This window comes from Eurosta solidaginis, chromosome 5, assembly GCF_040869045.1.
Source record: "Eurosta solidaginis isolate ZX-2024a chromosome 5, ASM4086904v1, whole genome shotgun sequence".
In the NCBI taxonomy this organism is placed as follows: Eukaryota; Metazoa; Arthropoda; class Insecta; order Diptera; family Tephritidae; genus Eurosta; species Eurosta solidaginis.
The window spans coordinates 272,321,819-272,349,140 of NC_090323.1; the positions used below are offsets into that span (position 1 = coordinate 272,321,819).

Sequence of the window (27,322 nt, forward strand, 5' to 3'; positions counted from 1 at the left end):
TCTACGCACGAAAATGCTCACATGCCGCGCCGTCGTCGCACCTCCACACCGTTAATAACATCATCAGAATAAAAACAACAACAATAAACATGTTTGTATAGTTTTGCCTTCATCACCACCGCTGCGCAATTTTTTCTGAAAGAACTAAAAATATTCACAATTAATGTATTTTCGGCCCATCGTACGCTCACTGCCAGATTCTTCAAAAGTCAAAAGTGGTGCACCAGGAGGAGGGAGGCGAGCAGTGATAAAAATTTATTTTTATGTGTTTCACATTGCTCCTCTGCCGCTGATTCGACTGCTGACGCTCGTTCGTTGTTGCATGTGACCAACGGAATTTGTTTATTGTATTTTAATGCCTCCGCTACTTTCCATCTTCAGTTTTACCTCCCCGGCCCTGTTGGCGTTCGTTCGCGTTGGCGCTAAATGATATGCACGCGAATATACGATCATTTGGTCGAGTTAACGTGTATATGTGTGTCTGTGTTGTGTGGATACAGGTATGTTGTGTGTTGGTGTGCGATAGGTTGATCCTGCTTAGTTTCGTTTCGCTGGCGTTTGTGGAAGCCAAAATAATAAGTGAATGCGCTGCCTGCAAAGGCTTCTGGTTTTTATTTTTATTGCAGGACAAATAAAATTTTGCACTCTTAAATAATAGTTTAATTGTTCACAACATGGATCATACATTGGTATGTATATAACTTCAAGCTCATATCCGTTAACACTCCAAAATAACAGTGACGACAGTTAAAATTACTTAAAGTGTCGGTGAGTCGCTACAATGTAATTCATATTAAGACTGACCTCGACCTTGTATACATAAATTCTTTCATCTAGTTCTAGCAATAGCTCTTCAGTTACGACCTCTATGTTTCCCACTCGTCATTTTTTTTCCAGCTTCAGCACCAATACCAGAGATAAATGAAGGTTTGCGAACAAAATAGTTATACAGGGTGCTTACCATACACCTCCTGCAAAAAAAATCCATTTTCTGCAAGAAAAAGTGTCTATCCAGCGTTTGTACAGATGAACTCACAAATGGCTATTCGATTCAAAAAATTGACGTGGCAGTTTGCCGGGATATTATGTAGTATGACCCGGCATTGAGAAAATAATTGCCAGAGTACCCTCTATTGCACTTTTGCTGATGTGCTAGCCCTAATTGTATCTTGTTTTTCCAACTAGCCGCTTTAGCACTAGATTGCATTCCATCTACCACAATGTTAGGAGATTTAGGTCGAGATTCTTCTCCAATGTTCGTCGTACTACTATTTAACTTTTCCTTCAAATTGGTGCGATGGGGCTTAAATATTTTATGCCGAATACGAGCGACATCTTTAATCAGATGAACTTCCGCTGATAAGCTTTTTCATGGAGTGTTTGTAAATCCACTGGCGAGGGGCGACCCCACTTAGAAACACTTTTCCCCGCTTCCACCTGCCCACAATGTCCATCGGGTAGGAGAACAATCACTGTGCTCTGAAGAGAAGACTGGGAGCAACCCCTCTCTGTTATTACTTACGCTCTCAACTTTCCGACTGCTAGTGTTCGGGAAACTCTCTAATTTCGTTTTTCCACACGATAGCAAAGAGTGGTTCTACGTCCTTTGATGAAAGTTTGTCGTTCTGCAGTCGTCAAAAATCTTTTATATTTGTGAATTTGTAAAATGTGAAATAAATCATCTATCAAATTTCGTTTTGATATTTTACCACTTCCTAAAAAAGCCATGCATTATCAAATTGTGATAAGCAATGCGGAAACAATGTATAGATAACGAAACCACGACGCACTAATAAACCCCAAATTGTGTATGAGCTCGAAGTTAAACAAAAAAACAACAACATAAGCCACCAGCACATCAAAAACATTTGAACGGCCTTCACACAATTTCCAAACGCCATAACACAATAGGCCTGATGCGTAGCCTAATGATAAACCAATTTCGCACCCGAATACCCGCACCCACAAGCCCTCCTCACTTCATGACAGCTGAACAAATCCATAACGCAGGCAGCGCGCGATCAACAAAAAACAAGCAGCAACGTCGAATGTCACACCCCGTTGAGTTATCGGTTGGGGGGCGAGAGCAGCAGATTCACCTGTAAATAAGTATCTACCTTTGTGCATTCAATGGAACATGTATATCAACAGCAATACACACAAACTTTCGTGTGTTTGTAGGAACGCATTGCCCGTGAAGTCTGGCGCTCGGTGTTCTCAAACCAACCTAATGAGACAATAAAATTTGGAAAATTCCAACACTGCTTATACCTTAATGTATGCTACATTTCCCCCCCATGATCTGTGTATTCACTTGATGTCCAAAGTGACTGCCACACAGGTCTGCGGCCAAGCCATCTACACACCTTATAAACTTAGATATTTTCAATTCTATTTACATTAGAGCATACCATAATCGAATGAGCTAAGATCCCGCATTCCGGAAATGTTGTGTTTGTAATCGAATTTGAAAAAAAGTTTGATGACGTAGCGCTTTTGAAATTTGTCGATTTATTACATTTCTCTCATGTTTCGCTACCAGTGTTCGGAGTATTTAAAACTGTTACCTGAGTAAATGACTGCGCCGGAGTAAAAATAAAATTTCGGAGTATATTTCTTCTTCCTTTTTGAAAGCGGGCGAACAACTAACATAAAATTGATTTGGTGGCTTGGCAAACCTTTCGATTGTTTTTTTGTCATGAAATGTATCTCAGCAAACAAGTTATCTGCCTTATCAGATGCGCACCGCCGTGGTGTGATGGTAGCGTGCGCCTATCACACCGTATGCCCTGGGTTCGCACCCCGGGCAAAGCAACATCAAAATTTTAGAAATAAGGTTTTTCAATTAGGAGAAAATTTTTCCAAGCGGAGTCGCCCCTCGGCAGTGTTTGGCAAGCGCTCCGGGTGTATTTCTGTCATGAAAAGCTCTCAGTGAAAACTCATCTGCCTTGCAGATGCCGTTCGGAGTCGGCATAAAACACGTAGGTTCCGTCCGGCCAATTTGTAGGGAAAATCAAGAGGAGCACGACGCAAATTGGAAGAGAAGCTCGGCCTTAGATCTCTTCGGAGGTTATCGCGCCTTACATTTATTCTTTTATTTATCAGATGCACATGGAGTCGGCCTAAAACGTGTAGGATGACCAATTAATGCTCCCATTAACACACCACATTCTATCCCCCCGGATATTTATAGCGAAAAAATATTATTATTATTTTCGGTTTACTATACATATTTCATGCTCTTTTAATGACCTAGGGTTTGAAGACAAGGGCAGATTCCTGTAGGAACGACAATGGCGACCTGGTAACTGACGTACAGAGTGTGGGGGAAGACGGACCCGATTCCCCGATCGCCGATGATGAAAAACACTCCCCGGCATCCAATATCACGGTTAAAAAAATCACAAGGTTCCAAGTAATGGCGGGATACATGCCGGGCTGTTCAAACAGAGAGGCGGAGAGTTGGTATAAGATAAAGAAGCAAAAAATAACGTGGGTCTTGCGGTAAATTTGGATAAGATGAAGTACTTGCTGTCATCGCGGCCTTATAGCTCACTGTTGACGGATATAAATTCGAGACTGTGAAGGATTTCGTTCATTTGGGAAGCAGCATTAAAAGCAAAAAGAATGTCGGCCTAAAAATCAAACGGAGAATAACTCTTGCCAACAAGTTCTTCTTTAGGCAATTGAAAAGTAAAGTCCTCTCTCGACAAACAAAATTCTCGCTCTACAAGTCACTCATCACACCTGTCCTGATGTATGGCTCGGAATCATGGAAGGTGTCGAGAGAAGATGAGATGGCTCTTGGAGTATTCGAGAGAAAAGTTCTCCTGAAGGTTTATAGTCCTATGCGTGATGTCGACGGCGAGTATCGAAGGAGGTATAATGATGACCTATATGATCTTTACGCAGACATGACGATAGTGCAGCGATTGAAAATGCAAAGGCTTCGCTAGTTGGAGAATGTTATGCGGATGAACGAATACGCTCCGGCAGTTTGTAAACAGAGGAAAGAGAAGACCAATTGGCGACTGTTATCGCAAAACTGGGTTAGCTTGCCTCACTGACTCAACGTACTTAATTTTTATATAAAACTTCAAGAATATATAGCACGTTGAATTTTGGCAGGATTTATAGATCACGCCCGGACACATTTTTTGCTTACATTTTACTCCTTCTATTCTCATTCCGTACGAAAAAAGTACAAAAACTGTGAGTAGAATGTGAAGAAACATGTCTTAAAACACGAAAAATTAATTCACGTCATTTCATCCAATCGTCACTTGTAAACAATTAGCTTTTCATACGTATATAATAAAAACTTCAACCAAAAGATATTAAGTAGTAATGCTATTTAGTTTTCAACTCGACCCAAATAAACCTTTGAGATAAAAAATGTAGTAGGAGGTAAGAGCGGAGCAAAATACTCCGACTGGAATAAAGTCTGAACACTGGGTCAGCAATGAAACATGTTGTCAAAAGCGTGACGTCACGACGAGAAAATTTATTTCACAGCCAACTATGATTTTGTGCTCTCTCATTTTTTAATGCGGGATCTGTTTATTGGTTCATGAGAGCATACCATAAAAAAATTATGCATATTCGCCAAGCTGAGATCAATTGAGAGAACAGGGATATCTTGCCTATGCTTCCAAATACGGGTGTTGGTTGAAAACCTTTCCGCATCGGAGGATCTTCTTTCTTTCCCATAACATGGCCTAGCCAGAGAATCCTACTCGTATCTACATTCTTACTGAAACTGGCATATAGAATTTAACTTGGTTGTAACTTTTCAAAATATGCGACTTTGTTTTTGTTGAAAATAAGTAAAATGGTCTAATTTGGATGTGATCTTTCTAATCATGCACAAAAAGAGTCCAACTTTGAGCTCCTTATACGCGACTTTGATGCTTTTGTAAGTGACTAATCTTCGAAAAAGAATGCAAATACCCACGCGCTTTATTAGGACGGCAGTATAAAGAATGATTTTATTATAGATATGTATACAAATAAATAAATCGCCTGCTAATTCTCAAAGAGCTTTTGTTGGCAAAAGTTATTCTCTGTTTGATATCAAAGGAGATACTGTTTTCGGTGTAATTGCTGGTTTCCAGAGAAACAAAGACCTTCACAATCGCGAATTTGTATCCCTCAACGGTAACTGACATTGGCTGACATGGCGCGATTACGCCGATTCTTTCTTTAATGGAAGCAAAAACTTCATCTTGTCCTCCTTCACCGCTAGGTCTCATTTCTTCGCCTCCTCAGCTAATCCAGGCAAGGTAGAACTTTCAGTGCGCTTACGAAGGCCAATTATATCAATATCACCAGAATACGCCAGCAATTGTACTCTCCTATAATATATTGTACCACCGCGGTTCAGATCTGCTGCTATAATTATCGTCTCCAGCATCATGTAAAAGTAATCGCACGATTGGGAGTCGCCTTGTCATTTTTTTTAGCATCGCTAAAACCTATAGTATTCGCAGCAACGGTACGTGATGAGAGTAGAGAAATTATCAGCTGTTTCTTTAGTGATACGTAAATTGATATTTGGACCTCGTAGCGTACGCACATGTTTCCTGTGGTATGCCTGACGTTAATCATAACGTGATCAATTTTGTTTAGTGTTCTTTGACAGCCAAGTTGGTTGTTGCATCTTTTGATGTTGGTACTGCAGATTACTGGCCCCAAACCCAGCGCACAAACGGACACCGAATATGCATCTTAGTTTTGTTTGCTTTAAGGCATGCCTTACCGCGGGTTTATTCTAAGCACTCACATGGGGTTACCTACGCCTACTTCTTAGATATTGAACATTTCGTAAACCAGAATTGTGATTTTGTAAAATAATGAAAACTACATATAATAAGGCAACTTAGCTACCCGTAAAACATCAATATTATTATCTCTAACACAACAGCACCTTTTCACGGTATGAGTCGTATGCGACTCATATAACTGAAAACAATTAACTGATGAGTATTTTGCCCCGACGCTCAAGTTAGATGTAAATGGTGACTCTCGTATCACATAGTAATAAACAAACCACACACAAAAAAATATCATAGAGAGGAATCATATCTTAAGCGCACTAATAAGAGAATTTAAGTTGAAATTATCTACGTTAAAAGAGCAAGTTGCAAGAAGTAAAGAGAACCCACTTGCACACGCGAATAGCACAGCGAAATGTTTAATTTAAAAACAAAACAAAGTCACATGTGTCTACGTACATAAGTACATATTTACATTAACAAGTGTTATATTTATGTATATAAAAAGATTCGTCCATATCTCTCATATTATGTGTGAAGAACACCCCAGAAGTGAGTCGTCAGCAGATTTGTATACCCTTCATGAAAATATATTAAGATCGTAACGAATTTCAAAATTTTAATTCATAAAAGGAGAAGAGATAGAGCCACCAATAAGTATGCCCAATTGATCAGAATGACGATCTGCGTTGATTTAGCCATGTCCGTCTGTCTGTTTGAACGCAAACTAGTCCCTCAATTTTTGAGATATCTTGATAAAATTTGGTGAGCGAGTATATTTAGGTGTCCGATTAGACATTTGTCGGAAACGGCCGGATTGGACCACTATAGCATATATCCCCCATACAACCGATTTTTCAGAAAAGAGGATTTTTGTTATATCTTCCTCAATCTATCAGTTTGAAGTTTCAATTTCATCAGATGCTTACGTATCTAGCATATAATATTGTCTAAAAAAATCGATGAGAGTGGTCGTATATATACATATGTAGTATATGTCTCCCACAACCTTAAAATTTCACCAAATGCTTACTTACGTATATAGCATATAATATTGTCTGAAAAAATCATAGATATCTGTCTTATATATATTATATACCCCATGTAAACTGTAATTTCTGCCCATTTAACGACTAGAAGCTTAAACTTTCATTAAATACCTACGTGTATGTCATATATTGTTCAGATAAGTGATTTATGGTCATAGCCATCTCATGCAGACCACAATAAACTTGGAATTTTGTATCCTCGCGCAAAGTACCGATCTATTTTTAAACGGTTTTATTAAGCTTGACTTGACAGGCTGGCCGGCACGAATTTTGTAATTGAAATTAAAGTAACTTCCCGACAAGCTACAAGCTTGGAATTTGGATTATATTTCAGAACCCGATGACAATGCAATAATAAGAAAAAAACTACTATAGGTGGCGCGTGGATCGAAATATTTAAAGATATCGTATTTGTGCTCCGATTTCGTTCATATTTGGAACACATAAGTATTAAAAAAATACTATGAAAAAACCGCCGCTAGGTGGCGCAAGGATGGAGATATTCAAAAAATCGTATTTGTGGTCCGATTTGGCTCATACTTGGAACTAATATTATATACAGTCCGGTAAGAGTGACGCCAAAAAACTTTGAAGTTCGAGGACGGACAAGCATACGTGGCGCTGAGTCGAGTAAAGTCTTTGTAAGGAATATGTATTGAGGACTTAGATTGTAATAAATTTTCAGACAAAGAGTATTTGTAATAATGAGTCACTAAATGAACTAAATACAATGAGAAATATTATTATTATTATTATTTATTCGGTCTATGATAACAATATCTTACAGACTAGAAATGTACAAGAAATTACTTACTGACTAAATTGGCTGGAATTGAGTACTAGGAATAAAATGAAGTAATCTTATAGACGAACTGGGATCTCGGCATTGCGAAATCGAGATCAAGCGGTTTGTAAATATTGTTAATTTCACTGACAGCCCTAGTAATGGGCGCGAGATAGTGGTAATTAGATTTAACTGTAGTAAGATGGAAAGGGTAGTGGGAACGTAGGATGCGATTTGGGACATTGAAGCAAAGTTGATCGAGCAGACTCACGCAATCAATTAAGCCATTAACAATGTCGAAAATGAACAATTTCGGATGGATTGTGCGCCTACTAGAGAGAGATTTCAAGTTTATGAGCAAACACCGTGCAATATAGGATGGAAAGGTCGACGAAATGAAGTGGATAGAGAGCAAAGCGAGTAAAGCTACGCTGTACACGCTCGATTCTGTCCGAATGAGAACTATATAATGGGTTCCAGATAATTGAAGCGTACTCCAACTTAGACCGGGCAAGACAAGTAAAAAGGGATTTTCTTGTATAGGGATCTTTAAAGTCTTTCGCATAACGCTTCAAAAAGCCCAAATTCGAAAAGACCTTAGGGATAACTGTATTCACATGACTGACAAAGGTAAAACCAGAGTCAAACAGAACGCCTAGATCAGAAAATACAAGGTAAAGTGAAAGCATTTTTTTATGTTAAGCAACAGCTTGTTTTTGAGACCTCAATCAGTAAGATTGTTGAGTTCATTTTGAAGCCGAAGCGCGTCAGCCACGCAGGTAACTTTAGAATACAATTTCAATTCATCAGCAGAGAGAAGAAATTGCGAGTGATTAAAGCAGGACCGGATATCATTGATAAACAGAACAAAAAGAAGCGGGCCTAGAATACTACCCTACGGTACTCCGGAGGTTGCCACAAAAGAGTAAGACGCAGTACCATCGATTTCTACAAACGTTGTTCTGTTCGTGAGATAGGATCGCAACCACAGAAGAAAGACTGAATGGAAACCAAGGAGCTCAAGCTTGTGTAATAAAGTATCATGAGAGACTGTATCGAAGGCTTTAGAGAAATCGGTGTAAATGGTATCCACCTGAGATCCACTCTTAAAGGCCGACAAATATTAGGCAATTAAATAAAGACTTAAAATAAATAAATAAATGTAAGGCGCGGTAACCTCCGAAGAGATCTAAGGCCGAGTTTCTCTTCCAATTTGCGTCGTGCTCCTATTGATTTTCCCTACAAATCGGCCGGACGGGACCTACATGTTTTTTGCCGACTCTGAACGGCATCTGCAAGGCAGATGAGTTTTCACTGAGAGCTTTTCATGGCAGAAATACACCCGGAGCGCTTGCCAAACACTGCCGAGGGGCGACCCCGCTTAGAAAAATTTTCTTCTAATTGAAAAACCTTATTTCTAAAATTTTGATGTTGCTTTGCCCGGGGTGTGAACCCAGGGCATACGGTGTGGTAGGCTACCATCACACCACGGTGGCCGCCGTCCAACGCTTTTATTTAATTGTCTGATCAACGCCCTAGATTGATGAGGAGTGTGGTGACTAATACCTAGGACCTACCTATTTATTTTCTAGCTTTTAGTATAATTATTATTTAACATAAGTATTGTTTTCAACTTAAACAAATTTTTAAATTATTTTATTTATACTATATTTATCAAAAATGTCGCTTAAGTATGTACATCTGTTCACTATATTTTAGATATGCTATACAACCGATTATTCAGATATTACGAATTAATAATAATTAGAATGAGATCTTTGCTCAGCTACATTCATGAAAGGTATGAAGTCTTCAGCACAGCCGAAGATATTCCCGTCCTTACTTGTTTATATTTAATTTTGACAACAAATCAATTAGAACGAATCAACCTACCTTTGAGCCTTAGACGCAGCTCCAACCGTACTCCCAAAACCCCACCCAGTTTTCCCTGGAAAATCGATCGCACACGACGCATTTAACAATTGACGTTTGATGTGCATTCGCTATAATGCTTATAATCACCTTCATTTGAGGTATGAATCACCGCGATGCGATCGTTAGCAAACCCCACACAAATAGAGCGCCAGAGATCGCATTTTATTTTAGTTATAAAATATGCACGAAGCTCTCTTGTAGTATGTGAGAGCTATGGTCTGACTCTTTGACTAAATAGCTACCTGCTTTATGACTCGTGGTGGCAATACGTCACTCATATAGCCACCATAATTAACAAATTCGTTTAACTACCCACTTATACATATACACAAGCAATTCATGCATGCATACATACGCGACAAAGAATATTTGAATGTGTAAAACATCTAACATCTACGCTCCGGCACGTTGAAACGCCTCAACAAACTAAAAACTACGCTACGACTCATCAGCCCCGCGTTGGTGCTTAAAGCGAGCGTCGTGCTGACCGCCAGGCAGGCAGATCGACACACGTTTCATACCGTTGGTCGATCGACTACTTTGGTCGTGTGGCTGGCTACGCTTGCCTTAGCACCTACATCATGCGGTCGTGTCACCTCTGATCTCTGCACTTCTGCTACCTCCATCCTACCTTAAATAAAACATATTTTGTGATTGTGGCGATGACCAGCACGCCGTCGTGCAGTCAGACAACACCTCCGCTCTCGCCTCATCCTGGCGCGCAGTACAGTGATTTAGCCAACGAACCTGTCGATCAAGCGTCCGTCAGTCGCTTTCGCCGAATGCAAACGTTAAACAACAAAAACACACATATATGCACACCTAACGCTACCACAATCTTCGTCGTAAACATCGTGATCGCCACCGTCACTGCTTTTATAATCAGCACCTAAAAATTCCTCAACACAGATACGAAAAACACAAATAGAACCCAGCGGCGCGCAGCGAAAAGACCCAGCAACTGAATCAATGCGGGCAGGCAAAAAATAAAACAAAAGGCAACAGGCAAACAAACAACAACCAGTCAGCCAGCAGAGGTAGCAATCGAGTCTGGGCCGAGCAGTTGACGAGTCTTTCTTTTAATCGCACTGCGACTAGAACATTGAATTCATTTGCTAAACGAACGTTGTAGTGAACAGAAGAAGGTCCGGCCGCTCGCGAAAAATAATCTACGGAGCTATCGATCTAGCTAAATACTTGAGAACGTGATTTTTGCTTTAAGTGAATGGAAAATACTATGAACGGAAAGACGTTGCGCTAAAAGAAAGTGAAATTATTAGAAGCCAAGACTAAAATTTACATTTTACAGAAAAACAATTATTTCACATAAAAAAAGTTATCGCAAAAGAAACATAAAATAACAATATTTGTGCAAAGTACGAAAAAAAAAATAGTTTTTAAAATAAATTAAACGTGATTTTTACAAATAAACTGACTGTTAGCTAAAGAAAAGCAAATTGTGATAAATAAAAAGTGGTTTGTGTGGTTTACGAAAAAAAAATGGTAACAGGAGTTGTTGGCTCAAATATGGCAGCCAACATTATCGGAACGCCGGTAGGAGCGCTTAAAGAGACAGCACCAGTCAAAAGCGATCGTCGGGTAAGTTTATTCATATTTTTGTTGAACACAAACTAGAAACATAAAAATACTTATTAGATTTTTGATCTATGAGACTTATAACAGGGACACATTTTGCTAGCAAAATTTTTTCTGTTTTCCACTATTAACTCACACTTGCTTCTGACCATTGGGTGCTGCGCGTTGGTTGCCCACTGCGCGTCGCATGCCATATCAAGTAAACGATGTTACAGCGACATCACTCACCTCCACTCACGCATTTCACATTACACGCGCTCCAATAGAAATGCCCACTCATTTATTTGAGTTTGTTTTGCGCTATTTTGCCCCAAATCCGGCGTGGCGCGACCTACAACAAAAGCAAATCACAGTTCGATTTAAAACGTCGCGACGTAAATACATAATTGTTGTGTTTTTTACGTTTTCATTCATAGATTTATTATTATGGTCACATTTGCGGGGACTAACTGTTAGCGTGAGTGGTTGTTGTACCTAATTTTGGGAAAGTCAACTTATTCCGTCAGCAACTAAGCGTACACCAAGTATATCGCCCGTGTTGCGCCGATTATGGCATACAACGCATCCAACGCAAAATCAAGTCAACAGCACTCACTTACATACATACATACGCATATATGTATGTTGTCACTTTGTGTGCGCCTAAATTGGTTGTTGACGCGCGGACGCCAACCATCAACCGCTTTTTGTGTTTTTTGTATTCCTACGCGCCCGTATGCGGCAGCTGACAAATGTTTTATACGTGAATAATAGCAAAGATATATTCATTCATCCCATATTCAGCCGAGTGCAACAACGTAATTGGAACATTTTGATGACTTCACCACTAACGACACTGATTTGGTGCCGCCGCCTTCTCACCGTATCACATATTCGCATTGCGCGCCTGACATCCATTCATTGCCTTTGTTTGGCCAGTTGCATATTGCGCGATACAAGGCGCGTTGTTGGCGTAATGCGTACGTGTTGCCTCCCCCATCGTGACATTTATTACTTGCATTTATTTGTGAGACAGAATGAGTTGATACAAAATAAACTAAAACTAGCATAAGAATATCAGAAAAGCGAAACAAGATTATCTTTTGGTAATAACTGAATGTAATTGCTAGCAACCTTCCATACCCCTTTGTCCTAAGCTAGTACTATAGCCGCGCTGAAAGTTTCGCCGCAGGCCATCAATCGCATGTGTATTAATGTACGAGAAATAAGATAGAATACCTGCGCCTCAGCGTGTGTTATTTATTATATTTTTAACCAATTCAAAAGCTATTTTTGGCCATTTCTCGAATTGGTCAGCCTCACAAATTCGGACAGTGCGCGCCCCACCATTCGCCAACTTATTTACAACACATTTTTGCCATCAGCCAACGCTTTCATTAAACGACTACAACTTTTTCACTTTATTGTTGTTTGCTTGCGCGCTTCAGGCACTTAATGACACTTAACGCTATAACCGGTCGCCTTCAGCTAACGGCCACGGCAGTGTGATCTCGATGATGCACAATGGCGTTGGTGTTTTTTGTGGTGGCGACGCGCCAATATGCTAAACATTTTGCTTATTTTGTACGTGCAGGCGGTTTATTTTTAGTTGCCAACACATTCACCTAACTTAAAATAACGCACACGGTTGTCGCCACCTCACCAAACTTGTGCGCTTCCCGCATCGCCAACCATTTGTTGGCCGAGTGCCATAATTGCTGGTGTATCCAATTAAATCATGTCAAAGCGCGCGATCGTACGATGCAAGATCGCTGCCAATGGCACTAACGATGCAGTGCAGTTATACAAAATAAAAGGTTGAAATACCAAAGCGGGCGATCATTCGTCGCGGAGGTGGATTACGGGTAGATGCATTGTGCAAGTGCAGAGACGACGTTGAGGGCCATTAAACGTCGCGTAGTTGTGTGCTGCGCGTGTGGCAAATCGGAAACATTGTGTGTGGCAGTAAATTTACATTAATGCTTCGATCACTTCTCATTTAATATGTCTAGCTAAACTCTTTTGTGCGGTGGTGCAAGTGTATTTCGTTCTTTCTTACTGTTAATACGTAACTTTTCAATCAGCAACGTGGCGACTAATGAATATTTTATTGTTTTTCATTTTATTTGCAGTCGAACAAGCCGATTATGGAAAAACGCCGACGCGCTCGCATCAACAATTGCCTAAACGAGCTGAAAACGCTTATTCTGGACGCCACAAAGAAAGACGTAAGTATATTTGAAACGCCTTTGCATGACACCCATGCATTTCACTTCCACTAATCTTTTAAAAGCTCTGTACCTCTTTTGAAAAAAGTTCTAAACTAACTAGACTATTTTCCCTCTCTGCTCTGTTTCATTTCTATAGCCTGCGCGTCATTCTAAATTAGAGAAAGCTGATATTCTGGAAAAGACTGTGAAACACTTACAAGAATTACAGCGCCAACAGGCCGCCATGCAGCAAGTTGCCGATCCAAAAGTAATTAATAAGTTCAAAGCTGGCTTTGCCGATTGCGCTACTGAAGTAAGTCGCTTTCCAGGTCTTGATCCGGCGATTAAACGCCGCCTTCTCCAGCATCTCAGCAATTGCATTAACGGTGTCAAATCAGAACTGCATCACCATCAGCGCCAAATGGTGAACGGCCCAACACAAATGCTTCCCTCACCTCCCAGCTCCCCCGAGCAAGATCAACATCATTTGCAACAACAACATGTTACCGCTGCTGCAGCTACACATCCCTTTCTTATGAGCGCACAAGTTCAGCATACAATGAATGGCTACTTTCTGCCTAACGGCATGCATGTGATACCCACCAAGCTTCCGAATGGGAGCATAGCGCTCGTATTGCCTCAGGGTCTCCCTCAACACCAGCAGCAACAAGCGCAATCCCACGCACAAGCTCAACTAATGCAACAACATCAACTGAGTGCTGCTCAAGCAGCTGCACTGATGACCATGCCTACGCGGACCGCCTCGACGAGTTCAGCTTCCTCAAATAGTTCCTCGGTTTATGAGCGTACACTTTGCTCACCTGCCAATAGCGTCACGCAATATGCTCCACCAAGTCCCGCTAACTCATACGAGGCAATGGAATGTAAACCATCCGTTATTCAACACGCCCCCACGCTTTATCAACAACAACAAATGCAACAGGAGTTTGAGCAAGAGCAACAACAACATCAACAAAATCAGCAACCACTTTCACTGGTCATTAAGAAGGATATCAAAATTGAGGATGAGCAGCCATGGCGTCCGTGGTGAGAATGAAAGACACCCAAAAAAAAGTACTGGAAAATGCCCCTTTTTATAGAAATGCGAGGGGGCGGCTGTGATGAATGCCAAAGCGTATTGAAGACTTGCGAGGCAAGGGCGAACATGGACAGCTGTGAAAGACATATTGGGGTAAATAATTCCAAATGTTTGAAAAACAAAAACAAAAAGCGCGCATACATTGGCATTTGGTTCAAGACGGACGCTGACAAAAAAGTAGAGCCCCGATGTAATTCCGCACCAATTTAGCGCACTTGCCTTTGTGTAAATGACGTCGAAGTTGGAAGTTGAACATAAATATGTGGTGAAGCCTATACACGTTACGCGTTACGTAAATCGTCGCGAGTGTGACGCATTTGTGACGCCGATTCCGCTTATCGATACGCATCCAAAAATATTATCGGGCGAATGATAAAAGCTCAAAAGCGCCAAATCATTAGAGATTATGATGATATTGGGTATATGAATCAGCGCAAGCCCAGTTAACTAAATACACACATGCATACACATACACATATACATATACATATGTACTCGTTCTACCTCAGCAACACAGGTTAGCCGCACCTCAGGGGCGCTTATTTGATTTTCTCAGTTATCTCATTGGAGTATTAAAAATAGAATAACTAATATTGGCGAATCCGTCAACACACATACATACACATATGTATATATAGTCATTAATTATTTATAGTTTCACATAGAATATGCAAATATTTTTATTTTGGTTTATGTTTTTTCAGTGTTTGCTAAATAAATAGTTTGTTTACTTCTACACATAAATTAATTTAAATTAAAACTAGGTTAACAAATCAGAAATGTATAAATACAAAATGATTAAAATTACAATAAAATCCGAAAGGTCTTCCCAATTTAGAAAATAAATAATTTGTGCTTGAAGAATTTACATAATGCAGCACATCTTAAGATACACAAACACATACACAGATACATAAATATTTATATACAAATACATATTTTTATTGTAAAATTAGTTGTAATTATTTATCCTATTTCTTAAAAAAACTATTTTATTGAAAAAAATAAATACCTGACTGGTGAACTAAATAAATAAAATAATAAATTTTAACAATTGAAAAACAAAACTCTCTTTTTTAAATAATTTGGTAATCGTGGTGTGGTGCCTTATTATTTCGGGGCGATTCAATATTTTGCTGATTTGATTCAAGGCCTCAAACAATTTCAGAAAAAACCAATGAGGGATCGATAAATCGAACTCTTTTGAAAAGTGGCATCTCCAGTATGTTCACGTAGCAGGCAAATGGGTCTTGTGGCTACCGAAGCTAAGACGATGTACAAATGTGACGGATATAAAACAGAAATGGTAAAGAACTTCGTGTATCAGAAAGCCGGAGGTAACAGTGGAAAATATTTCTAAAAAAAATCCCGAGTTCTACATAAAAGAAAGCGGCGTCCACCGTGCTGGATAAAGGGGTGGGGGATGATTGGATCTCACTTTATAATTTTACACTTGTTTTTTGTTTTGCCCTGAATATTGGCACAGATACAAAGCTACACTTCAAATCAGGGACGGAAAATAATAATTATTTTTTTTTTTCGGAGTCGAAAAAGTCCTGGTCAAAAAATTGTCCTAGGTGAAAATGTTTGAGTTCCCAGGTATTCCTATTGCAATATCACGTCGAATCATGCATCCTTTTTATTTTTCGAACCTTTTCCATAAAAGTCCACCTATAAAAGTAAAATCTGTATTTTTATTTTTTGAGTCCGGTAGAACTAGTTAAACTGGGACTTTTAAAAATAAAAGTCCGGAAATAAAAGTTAAATCCGGACTTTTATTTTTTAAGGCCAAAATAAAAGTCCCGCTTGATAACAGAGAAACGGCTTATGTGAATTAAACATTTTTTTATTTCGTATAAGCCGTTTCTTTGTTATCAAGCGCGATTTTTATTTTGGCCGGATTTCACTTTTATTTCCGGACTTTTTTTTTTTTAAAGTCCGAGTTTAACTAGTTCTATCGGACTCAAAAAATAAAAATCCGAAAATATTTTTTATCTTGATCCAAATATATTTAAAGTCCAAAATTAATAGTTTTGCATGGAATTATATTATAAAAGTAATAACAGTTTCAGCCCCTGCTTCAAATATAATAAAAAATGTGTTCCGTACCCCACTCAACATTTAGATGATTAAATTTTGAAATTCCCTACATATAAATACAATTTGATTACTCTTTCTGACTAAATAATGAGTTATCATACAATTGAACAAAAGAAATAATCAAATATGCTTACCTTTGATGATCAAAAATTGAATATAGTTTTTCAATCACATTTTGTAACCATATTTGAATCAAATGTGTTTACTTTAGGTGATCAAAAATTTATAATCATTTTTCATTCAGCTTTCTGAATATTTTATGAATATATCTGTTGATTGAATAATGAATTTTATACTTGTTGAAATTTTACTTTTCATTAAAAATTTTATTTTTTTCACATACACATAATTTTTTCAATCATGAAGCTAAGAAAAATATATAAATATTGTATTATTTAGGCAAAAGATATTCTTCAAGACAAAAATAATGTAATGCTGCTCGTGAAAGAAGATTCCCCAACCATTTCTCCCCTTCAGCTTCCCAGAAAATACATAAGCTATTTGAACCCCAGGTAAGTGAAACTATCTTGACATACCTGGATACGGCTTCAACATTCCGTATCGTATCCGTATTTTAAGATGAAGACGATAATGCTGATGTTGGTTGTTGTAGTCGCAGGTGTATATCGGTCAAGTTTATTTGCGAGTTAGCTGTGGTTCAAATAACTCACTTCCGGATGCTTTCTTCCCCTGATGAAATAAGATTATTATGTAGTATCATATTTTGAATGAGATATGAAGAATAAATGCATTATAATGGCATTCAAAAATGATTCAAAAATCTCAACCAAAACGATTGAAATATATTCACGTATATGATCAGAAAATGACTGTGAAAAGCAGTCAAATAAAACAATTAAAGCCCAATTTTACAATGATATCAAATATGAATAAAAAGCTTTTCGAAATAGGAATTATAAATGATTATTCAAGAATAATCACATTTATGGTACATTTTTCTCCCGACGATACGTTAATTTTCGAACAGAAAATGCTTTTAAATTTGAACGTTTTTAATCATCTTGGGGTATGATATTTAAATATTTTTTGATCAAAATTTTCAAAAAATGCTGGCTGGGACTATAGGAGTACCCTCACATATACATAAATACGATATATTTGAAAGTGTCTGAGTTTCTTATGAAAGTGTAAAGACAGTTTTTTTAAAGCAAGCTCACCCACTCGGGTATGAAAAACAACCAACAAATTGACAAATATTATTCAAAAATATTATGGCACTGAAAAAAATTTTAAATGAAAATTGATTCATAAAGAAAATAAGAAATGAACCTAGCGAACGAATCACGGAACCGAAATATTTTAAATACTTAAAACTTTGCTTTGTATTTTTTCAAATACAAAAAAAAATCCTAGTGTATATACATACAATTTTGTACATGTATTGCGCTTTGCCCTTCAATATAAAAAATTTGGAGCAGCGCTGATGATAATGATCGATCCGTGACCCACACAGTAAAATTGTTTTCTCCTAAAATTGCTTTTGAAGTATGCTTGAGTTTCAAGTCCCTAAATAGCCAAGAATTTGCTTAAAAATCGTTAGCAAAATTTTTATGTTAATTCTGGAACTTTTCTATTCCGATTAACCATTTCACACACGACAAGGGCCCTTGTTTCCTCGATTTTTTCCAATATTTTTATTGATATCTATGCTGGGGGCATAGCATGATACCCACTTATACAATTCCAAAATCCAGATACGTTCAAACTTCAAACAATCATAATATAGACACAAGCGAATTCATGAAAATTAAAAACCGGATACCAAATTCCCACAACTTTCATCTCTGGACATATTGACTGCTGAGTAGAATCCCTGCGAAAATCGTTGGATCATGTGGTCCACTGGAGTACTTACCATTATACTCCACTGTAATGCAGCAATGGACCAACTCATGTTTCTACACGAACATATTGTAAGCCGATCATTGCTGGTGTTTAACGATTGTAATCACTACACGATGTTCATTGGACTGTGGGTACTCCATGTAATGGAGTAATGTAATGTGGAACTGGAGTATATGGTTCAGTCCTAGGACAGCGCAATGTTAATTGGACCATATTTTTTGTACGGATTGTTGTTAATTTTGGAGCACTCGCTTGGTCAATAGCGAGTATTCCATACATGCATGCATGGAATACTAGCGATTTTTGCAGGGATATCACCCTCTCTCGGCTGCCGCTTCGAAAATACCCTACCTCAGAAAACTTTTGAATTCTAAGGCAGAATGTTTTTTTTTTTCAAAAACGCCATTTCTTAGCCCAAAAACGAAAATTTCGAAAACGAGATCAATGCAGTGCAAAATGGTTTGATAATTTTTTTTTCTAAATTCATAATGCGCGAGGTGGCGGCCTTCCCCAATTCGTCTACTTTTTATCTATATTCCCTTATCGTTTCTTTCCTTTACCTCTTGTCTACCATTTACCACAAACTCTTACATTCTTGAACATTAAAATTAAATAACAAATCATTTATGTATGTGAATATCATACATTCTTTATTTATGTTGTTAATATTTAATTATATTTATATTATACTTAAGTTAAAACAAATGTCAAAGACGTTCTACAGTGCATACAAAAAAAAAATTTATAATAAAAAAATCAAGTCGAGGTCTATGTGACCGCATTGAAGCGTTCTTTCGAATAGTAGTGCTTCGGCAAATGCTTGTTGTTGGTAGTTAGTCGGCGGTCACGGTTTTTCATCGTCACATCGCATCACAATGTCTAAATAGTTATAGCCAAGTTCATTAAGTGACATTCCAAGCCAATACGGCAAATTATGTACACGCGCTTGATTTGACACCACGATGTTGTGGCCGTCAAAGCACACAATGGTCCGAGCGACTTAATTCGTAGTCAAAAGTCACTTGATGAATGAATGAATGTATGAATGAATGAAATGAATGAATTAGTTCATGTCTTGTTTTGATTGTATGTATTACGATATTCCAGAATTGGACTACACTCACACGAAGGTGGGAAAACCTTTTAACACATTTTTATCTTTGAAGTAAGTACTTATATTTCGGATAAGATATATCCAGGGCCGAAAAATGCGGCTATATTTTCCACTTTGAAATAATTGGCCTTTTAAGGAAAGCATAGCAAAGTCATTGACAGTTTGTTAATACTTTTTACGGATGGCCCCAGCTGGTGTTGTCTATCTACGTACTCTCCAGTTTTTCCTAGGTTGGCCCCGATCAAAAAAGTCTAGGTGGATGGCAGACACTTTATTAGTGCCAACTTATGTATTATAAAGTGCAATATAGAAAATCGTAGCTAGGCTCTTAAAAGTTTAATAGTGTTTTGTTGCTACAAAACCCAGTTAACGAAACCTTTGCAGGAAAAATTTTTTTTTTTTTAATTGCATTAAATTAACAAATGCGGACTATATTGATTTTGAAAGTTTTACATAGGCACTGCCATTGTAGTTTTTTATTCTGATCATTCACATTTGCAATTAACGTCGCGCTGTAGACTCCAAGATAAAACTTAGTTACCATACTAATAGCGTTATTCAAATTACACAGCATAATTCAGAAATACCGTTGTACCGCCTAAGCCAACCTTCTCTCCACTGCAAGATTCAAAGTGATCAATTAAATCGTTCCTGAGATGTTCGGACTTGTAAATTAATGATGCTCTTTAACGGGACGTACAGATGGTCCTAATGCATGCTGGGAGAGTCGTTATAGCTAGAGGAAGTATCGTTATGATTTCATCTAGAAAAAACTAGGCATGTATATGTGTTTACTATTATAGAATAGCACAAGAAAAACTAGACAAATTTTATGATTCCAGCAATAAATTGAAAAATCTAGCTGGGCCCTCTACAAGCCATTAACCTTAAATAGGCAATTACTCGTTTTCGTTCGCCTAGGCCCTAGACAGAGTTATATCTAAGGGGACATAACTAGTAACTAGCTAGTAGGAGATCAGGTTATGTATACATAACCCCCCCCCCCCCCCCCCCTATTATTTTCTAGCTAATTCAATAATTTTTTATTTTTTTAATGATTATGTGTTGATTTTGATCATACTAGGGCCCATAGTGTCATACAACAACAACAACAAACGAAGCAACACACACTATTAACAAGGTAATTAAATGTTTTAGCGCCGCGTGTCTCTGCGATTCGACTAAAGCGACTAAGTGTGAATGCAAAAATTTAAAATTCAAATTTCGATTGAAATAAAAAAATTTATTTGAATCACGTTTAGACAGCTCTGCTGTTTTTACATGGAAATCAGTGGAAACGTTAATAAGAAATAAATTTACAAAGCAAAAACATAATGCCGGCAGTACATACGAAAGAATACGAATGCAGTAGATTCAATTAATTCAAAACTAATTATCATGATAACTATAATTATAGTTCATTATTAAGCAGATAGGACCACGTGGCAATGAGTGCGCATAACTAAAAATCGTAAATATTTGAAAATTTGCATGCAATATTGCATTTAAATCGACGATGATATTGTTGTTGTTACCACAAACTAAGGAAGCGCGGGGCTTTTGTTATAAGATTTGACATACCAATAATAGAAGATACAACACAAACCAATAAAACAATAAGTACTGCTATCTAAAAAGTTTGAATGCAACACAAAATCAAAGTTTAATTGAATTTCATGCAGACAGAGTCTGTTCTCTGTTGTTGTTGTTGTTGTAGCGATTAGGTTACTCCCCGAAGGCTTTGGGGAGTGTTATCGATGTGATGGTCCTTTGTCGGATACAGATCCGATACGCTCCGGTAACAGCACCATTAAGGTGCTGGCCCGATCATCTCGGGAACGATTTATATGGCCACATTAAACCTTCAGGCCATCCCTCCTTCCCCACCCCCAAGTTCCATGAGGAGCTTGGGGTCGCCAGAGCCTCGTCTGTTAGTGAAACGGGATTCGCCGCTCGAAGGTGAGGTTGACAATTGGGTTGGAGAAGCTATATATTGCGCTACACAACCCGTTGAATCCCGAGTCTGTTCCCTCGTTTGTGATGGTTAAGTTTTTCCCAATAGGATGGTAGCTGAGAATAACGGTGGTGGTAATGACTGCTGACTGCTACGAGTGAGTTCCCTTGTATTTGAAAATATCGAAAAAATATACAAACTCCTGTGATATGACTAGCGATTTAGAGGAAATCGCTTATTGTGCATGATAAAGTTGTGAGCAAGGTGAGTGCGGAGTTATCTTACGAAGAATCACAAGCTCTGTCGAAAGGTTGATTATAATCAGAATTTGAACTTGGTTAACATAAAAAAGTAAGAAAAATTACTTTACAAAACAGCAGGAAAGACTTTAGGTCCGTACAGGAATTACCAACATACCAAGCGATTCTAACGACTTGTGGGGTTACTCACGGAATGTGACACGACCGATTGATTATCTGTCAGAGCATGCCGTGTTATTCAATGTACGGAGTGTTTCTTCTTCTTCCTCTTCTTGTAGTGATAAAGACACTCCTCGAAAGATTGAGGGGGTGGGTGTTATATCGTGAACAATGTAATATCACCACATTGAACCATAGCAGAGTAATATCTTATATATTATTTCTAATTGCTGTTTTTATGCTGAGGTCCCTTTTTCGCTCATATTTGGAATCCAAATCTATAAAAAAAAGTTTTGGTTGCAAAGGGATTCGTGCTATTACCGAGCTTTGTGCATTATTAGTCGTAGTGCTTTTGCTTAGCTATATTTTATTAAAATAATTTGTTAAAAATAAACAGTTGTGAGCACACAAAGAAAGCTATTTGTACTATGGAATTATTGTGAATATTTGATTTGAACTAACACTGCATTACCGGTAGTTGCTAGCATTCGGCTGATGGCAGCGCAAGCGCATGTAATTTATAGATGTTTGATTGACAGAACTGCTGATATCAGTTAATATTTGAAATGAGACTTGTATATTTGTTTCGCAAGAAGCGCACGGGCCCGGCTCGTAAAGTTTATTAAGAATTCCGTAACTTGTTTAGCGAAAGCTTGCTATCGATAACTATAACGATTTCAGTACTCAGTAAAGATTGTTTATAGATATTCGTGAAGCCACGATATTGTCCCTTAATAATAGAGGAATATTTTAAGATTGTTAAAGACATTAACTATGCACCTCATTAGAGCTGTTTAAACTAAAATTTGTATTAGTTAAAAACTCGACAAACTGCATCTTTATAAGTTATCGCACCTACATTTTCCTCGTCGCACCTTGATGTAAATAATTCGATAACTAACTCGCTTTTTGACCCTCTTGTAGGCGAATTCACTAAATTTTAACAATTCGAGTTGTCGATGATTTTTCACTAGTGATAACGACTGTGCTAATCTTAACTCGGTTTCGACATTGCTTACATGGTGACAACTTTATTAATGGCCGCGTCAGACTTAAGCCTCCATTACTGATACTTAGCATAGACTTGACTTGACTTGGCGTAAACTTGGCAACTTAGCCACGATTATACTCCACTTGGCGCATACAATCTGGCATCATAATCAGCGTTGAAATTTATTTTTAAATAAATGTCAATTTGTATGACAAAATGTCAAAATGAAATGGAAACAAACAAATGGCAACTCAAAATGTAAACGTCACTTAGAACTTACATAGAAAATCAAAATTCAACAGACTTCTAAGTCAAGTTAAGTGTTGCTAAGTTTTGAGTAATCAGTAACATGCAATGTTCATTTAACAGAACTGTAAGTGACAGGTCTCAGGCCAAGTCAAGTCTATGCTAAGTATCAGTAATGGGCCCCTTAGCAGTTGAAACCTTTTTCGGCTTGCTCACTCGCATAAACAATTACGCGAAGAACTGTTGTAAACATTCTCACTATATAAGAAAAATACTTGCTCATAGAGCTTACGATTCCTCGAACATGTTCGAGAAGAGATTTCTCGCGAGTCTCGCCTTCTCGCGTGATTCTCGAATCTCGAATTACTCGTAAGGCTCCTGAGATTCTCGAATCTCGAATTACTCGTAAGCCTCGCGATCTTCTCGACATTCAATTTAATTGATTCATTGGCTGTTTTATATAGAGCTTACGATTTCTTTTGGAGCACAAGCCAAAATGTCCGCAAAACCAAAAGTAAAAAACCCCCAAAATGTATAGAATATTGCCAATGCAGCGCCTAATTTAAAGTCAAGAAGATTGCGAGTATTACGAGTAATTCGAGATTCGAGAATCTCGCGAGCTTTACGAGTAATCAGAGATCCGAGAATCTCGAGAGCCTTACGAGTAATCGAGATTCGAGAATGTCGCGAGAGGCCGTGTTCTTGATGTCTTGTTGAAAAATGAAATATTGCAAACAAAATTATATGTATAAGAAATATGTTTTGAGTTAAATGTCATGAATCAATATAATCAACAAAAAAGTAACAAGTAAAAAAAAACCCAAGTGTATAAATGCTGTCCATACAGCGATTCAGTAAGAATGTCGAGAAGCTCTCGAGATTTACGAGTACTTCGAGACACGCGAATCTCGCGAGAAGTGAAGTTCTCGATTTCTCGGGTCTCGAAAATCTCGCTTGTGTTCGGGAAGAAATCGTAAACTCTACTTGCTTTCTTATTTTGTCTCATATTCAGTTGTTAAAATTCAGTTATTAATTGTGAAAAATGTTAGAAAAGTCTGAAAGCACTTACAGCCAAAACAAATATCAAATTCTTCTTCTTATGCTTTGCTTGTTGAATGTTGTCTACTTCTATGTGTAGGGCCTATAAGTGTAAACTTGCCGGACCCGTGCACATCTTGCGCAAGAAAATACAAAAGTCTCATCTCAAATATCAACAGAAATCAGCTGTTTTATCAATCATCTATCTGGCCATCTGGCGAATTTTAGCAAGTGCTGGTAATGCAGTGTTAGTTCTAATCAAATATTCACAATAGTGCCATAATACAAATAGATTTCTTTGAGTACTCACAATCGTTTATTTTTAACATTTTATTTTAATAAAATAAAGCTAAACAAAAGCACTACGACCAATAATGCCCAAAGCTCTCTAATAGCTCTAATCTACATTTTTACAACCAAAACTTTATTTATAGATTTGGATTCCAAATAAGAGCGAAAAAGGGACCTGCACAATTAGAAATACTATATAAGATGGAGGAAATGTGGCTTCATAGCTATCCAATCCTTATATAGCGATGGCAAATGTCATTAAAAGAGTCATAGAATTGTACTAACGGTGCTATGTATTTTGTGGAATGAGTACTGAGTAGGCTTCTGAATAGGTGTCCTTCCTTATATATCCGGGCTGCTTAAAAATGTAACAACAAAATCGAGAGCACTGGTTTAATATATCGATTAAATAAATTATTACCTTTAACCGGAAATTCATTTAACTTAGGCCGTCAAAACAATGAATCATAGTAACCCTTTTACGGTGGCCTTGAAGTTGTTACACCGTGTTAGAATCTGACCAGTTAGAAGCTATTCAGAAGTGTCCAAACTGTCACACTTTTTTGGCTCAAGGCGTACCTTCGTACATATATTTGAGTATTATTTAAGTTTATTTAATTTTTTAACAAAAAAAAAATTTGTTCGCGTGACCTTAACTTCCTTGACACTGTAAACACCGAACAATTTCTAGAACGCTTCCATGCGTCATGTGTTGTTTACGAATTTTTAACGCCCTCCAATGCAAAATTGTTGACTTTAAAATGCAAAAAACAATGTATATAATATAACAAATGAATTCAGTGAGACGAACAAATGCAGTTGGCACATTAAAGGGACGGGATTTCCACAAATAAATTGTTTAATAGCACATCTAACGATTACAAATAGAATTTATGTAAATAGAAACCTACGAATGGCTTACTAAAAGCAAATATGTTTATGACTCTTTGTATATACATACATACATACATATATGTATATGTAAGTAGGATAGTTCCTATATACATTAGGGTGGGTCAAAGTTATTGTTGAAAAGGCACATCCAGTTTCTGAATCTATGGGTCATACTGAGTAGTATTATCCATGGGACCATAGGTCTGAAATGAATTTTGAGCCTCCCTAATTCTGTTAGAAAACTTTATATCCCAATCCGAATAGCGGTTCTCACAAATAAAATACATGAAAATAACTGTCAAATGTTGGATTCGGATTGGGATATAAAATTTTCTAACAGAATTAGGGAGGCTCGAAATTCATTTCAGACCTATGGTCCCATGGACAATATTATTCAGTATGACCCATAGATTCAGAAACTGGATGTGCACCTGAAGTTTTTTTTCCCCATACAATTTGTCCCGCCCTTATATACATATTTTGAATTTGCGATAAGTTGTTTACATATTTTTAAGAATATAATTAGAACTTGAACTTGACTGGCAAGGTATTACTACATGTGTTATATACATACATTAGACTGGATCGATTTATTAACCGATATCGCGCCATCGATTTTTCGATAGGATTTGGGCTTAGGAAAAAAGTTCCACTACACATACCCAAAAAAATAATTTTCGAGCCTGCAAAAAATTTTTGGGCTTTGAGGAGTGTTTTGGTCGAAAAATTTACCCTTTCGCGATTTTTTTTTTGCAGGCTCAAAAATTATTTATTTGGGTATGCGTAGTGGAACTTTTTTTTCCTAAGCCCAAATCCTATCGAAAAATCGATGGCGCGATATCGGTTAACTTTCGTCCATACAAATCGACCCAGGTTAACATACATACTTATATGTATAATGTATTTTTTGTAAAGGGCCGTCGAGCCAAAGCTTCCAAGTACCTTTTGGTACGAAAATATATACATACATACATTAATTGTACATTCATGTGATCATCATTTAAATTAAAGCTATCATTTGTATTATCAGCTGTTTTTAGTTTTCTATTTGCGTCATAAGATAAGGAACCAATAAAAAATACACGACCCCAAGGGAATTAATGAAGCTATCCATTTTTTTTTTTTTTTTTGAACCGTTATCATATGTGGAAGACATTTTAAAAGTGAAGCCCTTGCAGGTCGACTTAATTCCTTATGCTTGGGTTTTGTTAGGTCAAAATGACAGACATCAAAAACTACCTCAAACTGACCCACTGGTCATTTGGTGGCAAAGACATTTTCAATATATCACATAAATTAATCGAAGTCGATAAAGCAGGGTGTTTTGAAACCCAACCTACAGTTTTGGGTACATTCATTTCACAACCCTTTTTATTATTTTGCGTTCTTTCAGACGATGTGGTCAAATTTTCCAAACCTGTAGGCAATTGACGTTTTCACTTATTTGTCATTTGAATTGTCACTTCGTATTAAAATTCAAAGTCTTTTCTCCCGGGAGTGGGATTTGAACCCTTACTCAAACTCACTAAATCTTCTGTTTTGAAAATCCGAACTTTTTTGGTGCGGCACTTTAACTAACCCTTTGTCAGGCAAGACCGTCTGCAAGAAGGTCTTTACTTTTTACGTATTCACATTCAAATCGTATAACGCTCGCTTGCTGTAAGGTAACGGTTCATTGAATATTAAACGTTCTTTCGTCATAATTCATAAAAAAATCTCTTAAGTGGAACTATTCAACTGTTTTGTTAGTTCTAGTGCCAGACGAAGTGAAAAGTGACGCATAAATTGTCCTAGAAATTTTGCACATTTAAAATAAATAAAAAAGTGATTTCCAGTGAATTAATTTAATTGGGAATTTTTAAGTCAAGTTAAAATGTTGGTGATTTCCATATTTCATGTTTGGCTCAATATCGAACAAAGAAAATATGATGCTTTTTAGTGTCCGGGTAAGGTTAACAAAAATTCCTAATTTGATGGAGTAGC

At 37.5% G+C, this 27,322-nt stretch overlaps 2 protein-coding genes across 4 annotated transcripts in view; both read left to right on the forward strand.

Moving 5' to 3' along the window:
- Positions 1–578: 578 nt before the first annotated feature.
- The window catches only part of LOC137253563 (uncharacterized), a 155,271-nt gene continuing 128,527 nt past the window's right edge, over positions 579–27,322 (forward strand). Inside the window, exon 1 of one of the 3 annotated variants that reach the window (XM_067790744.1) lies at positions 579–689. The gene's annotated coding sequence lies outside the window, so the exon portion shown is untranslated. Of the gene's footprint in view, positions 769–20,948; positions 20,978–27,322 lie in introns of those variants that run through there. The other 2 variants (XM_067790745.1, XM_067790747.1) reach the window with 2 other exon arrangements.
- Positions 10,541–15,493, forward strand: hry (bHLH transcriptional repressor hairy). The gene is made up of 3 exons (XM_067790734.1): positions 10,541–11,141; positions 13,250–13,345; positions 13,485–15,493. The coding sequence occupies exons 1-3, from the start codon at positions 11,043–11,045 to the stop codon at positions 14,376–14,378; spliced, it is 1,089 nt and encodes a 362-aa protein (XP_067646835.1). The 5' UTR covers positions 10,541–11,042; the 3' UTR covers positions 14,379–15,493.

Bases quoted from the DNA above. Each gene is read 5' to 3' on its own strand.
- hry (XM_067790734.1), top strand. From the start codon at position 11,043: ATGGTAACAGGAGTTGTTGGCTCAAATATGGCAGCCAACATTATCGGA. The intron at 11,142-13,249 runs GTAAGTTTATTC...TTTTATTTGCAG, and splicing joins CAGTCAAAAGCGATCGTCGG to TCGAACAAGCCGATTATGGA. The intron at 13,346-13,484 runs GTAAGTATATTT...TCATTTCTATAG, and splicing joins TGGACGCCACAAAGAAAGAC to CCTGCGCGTCATTCTAAATT.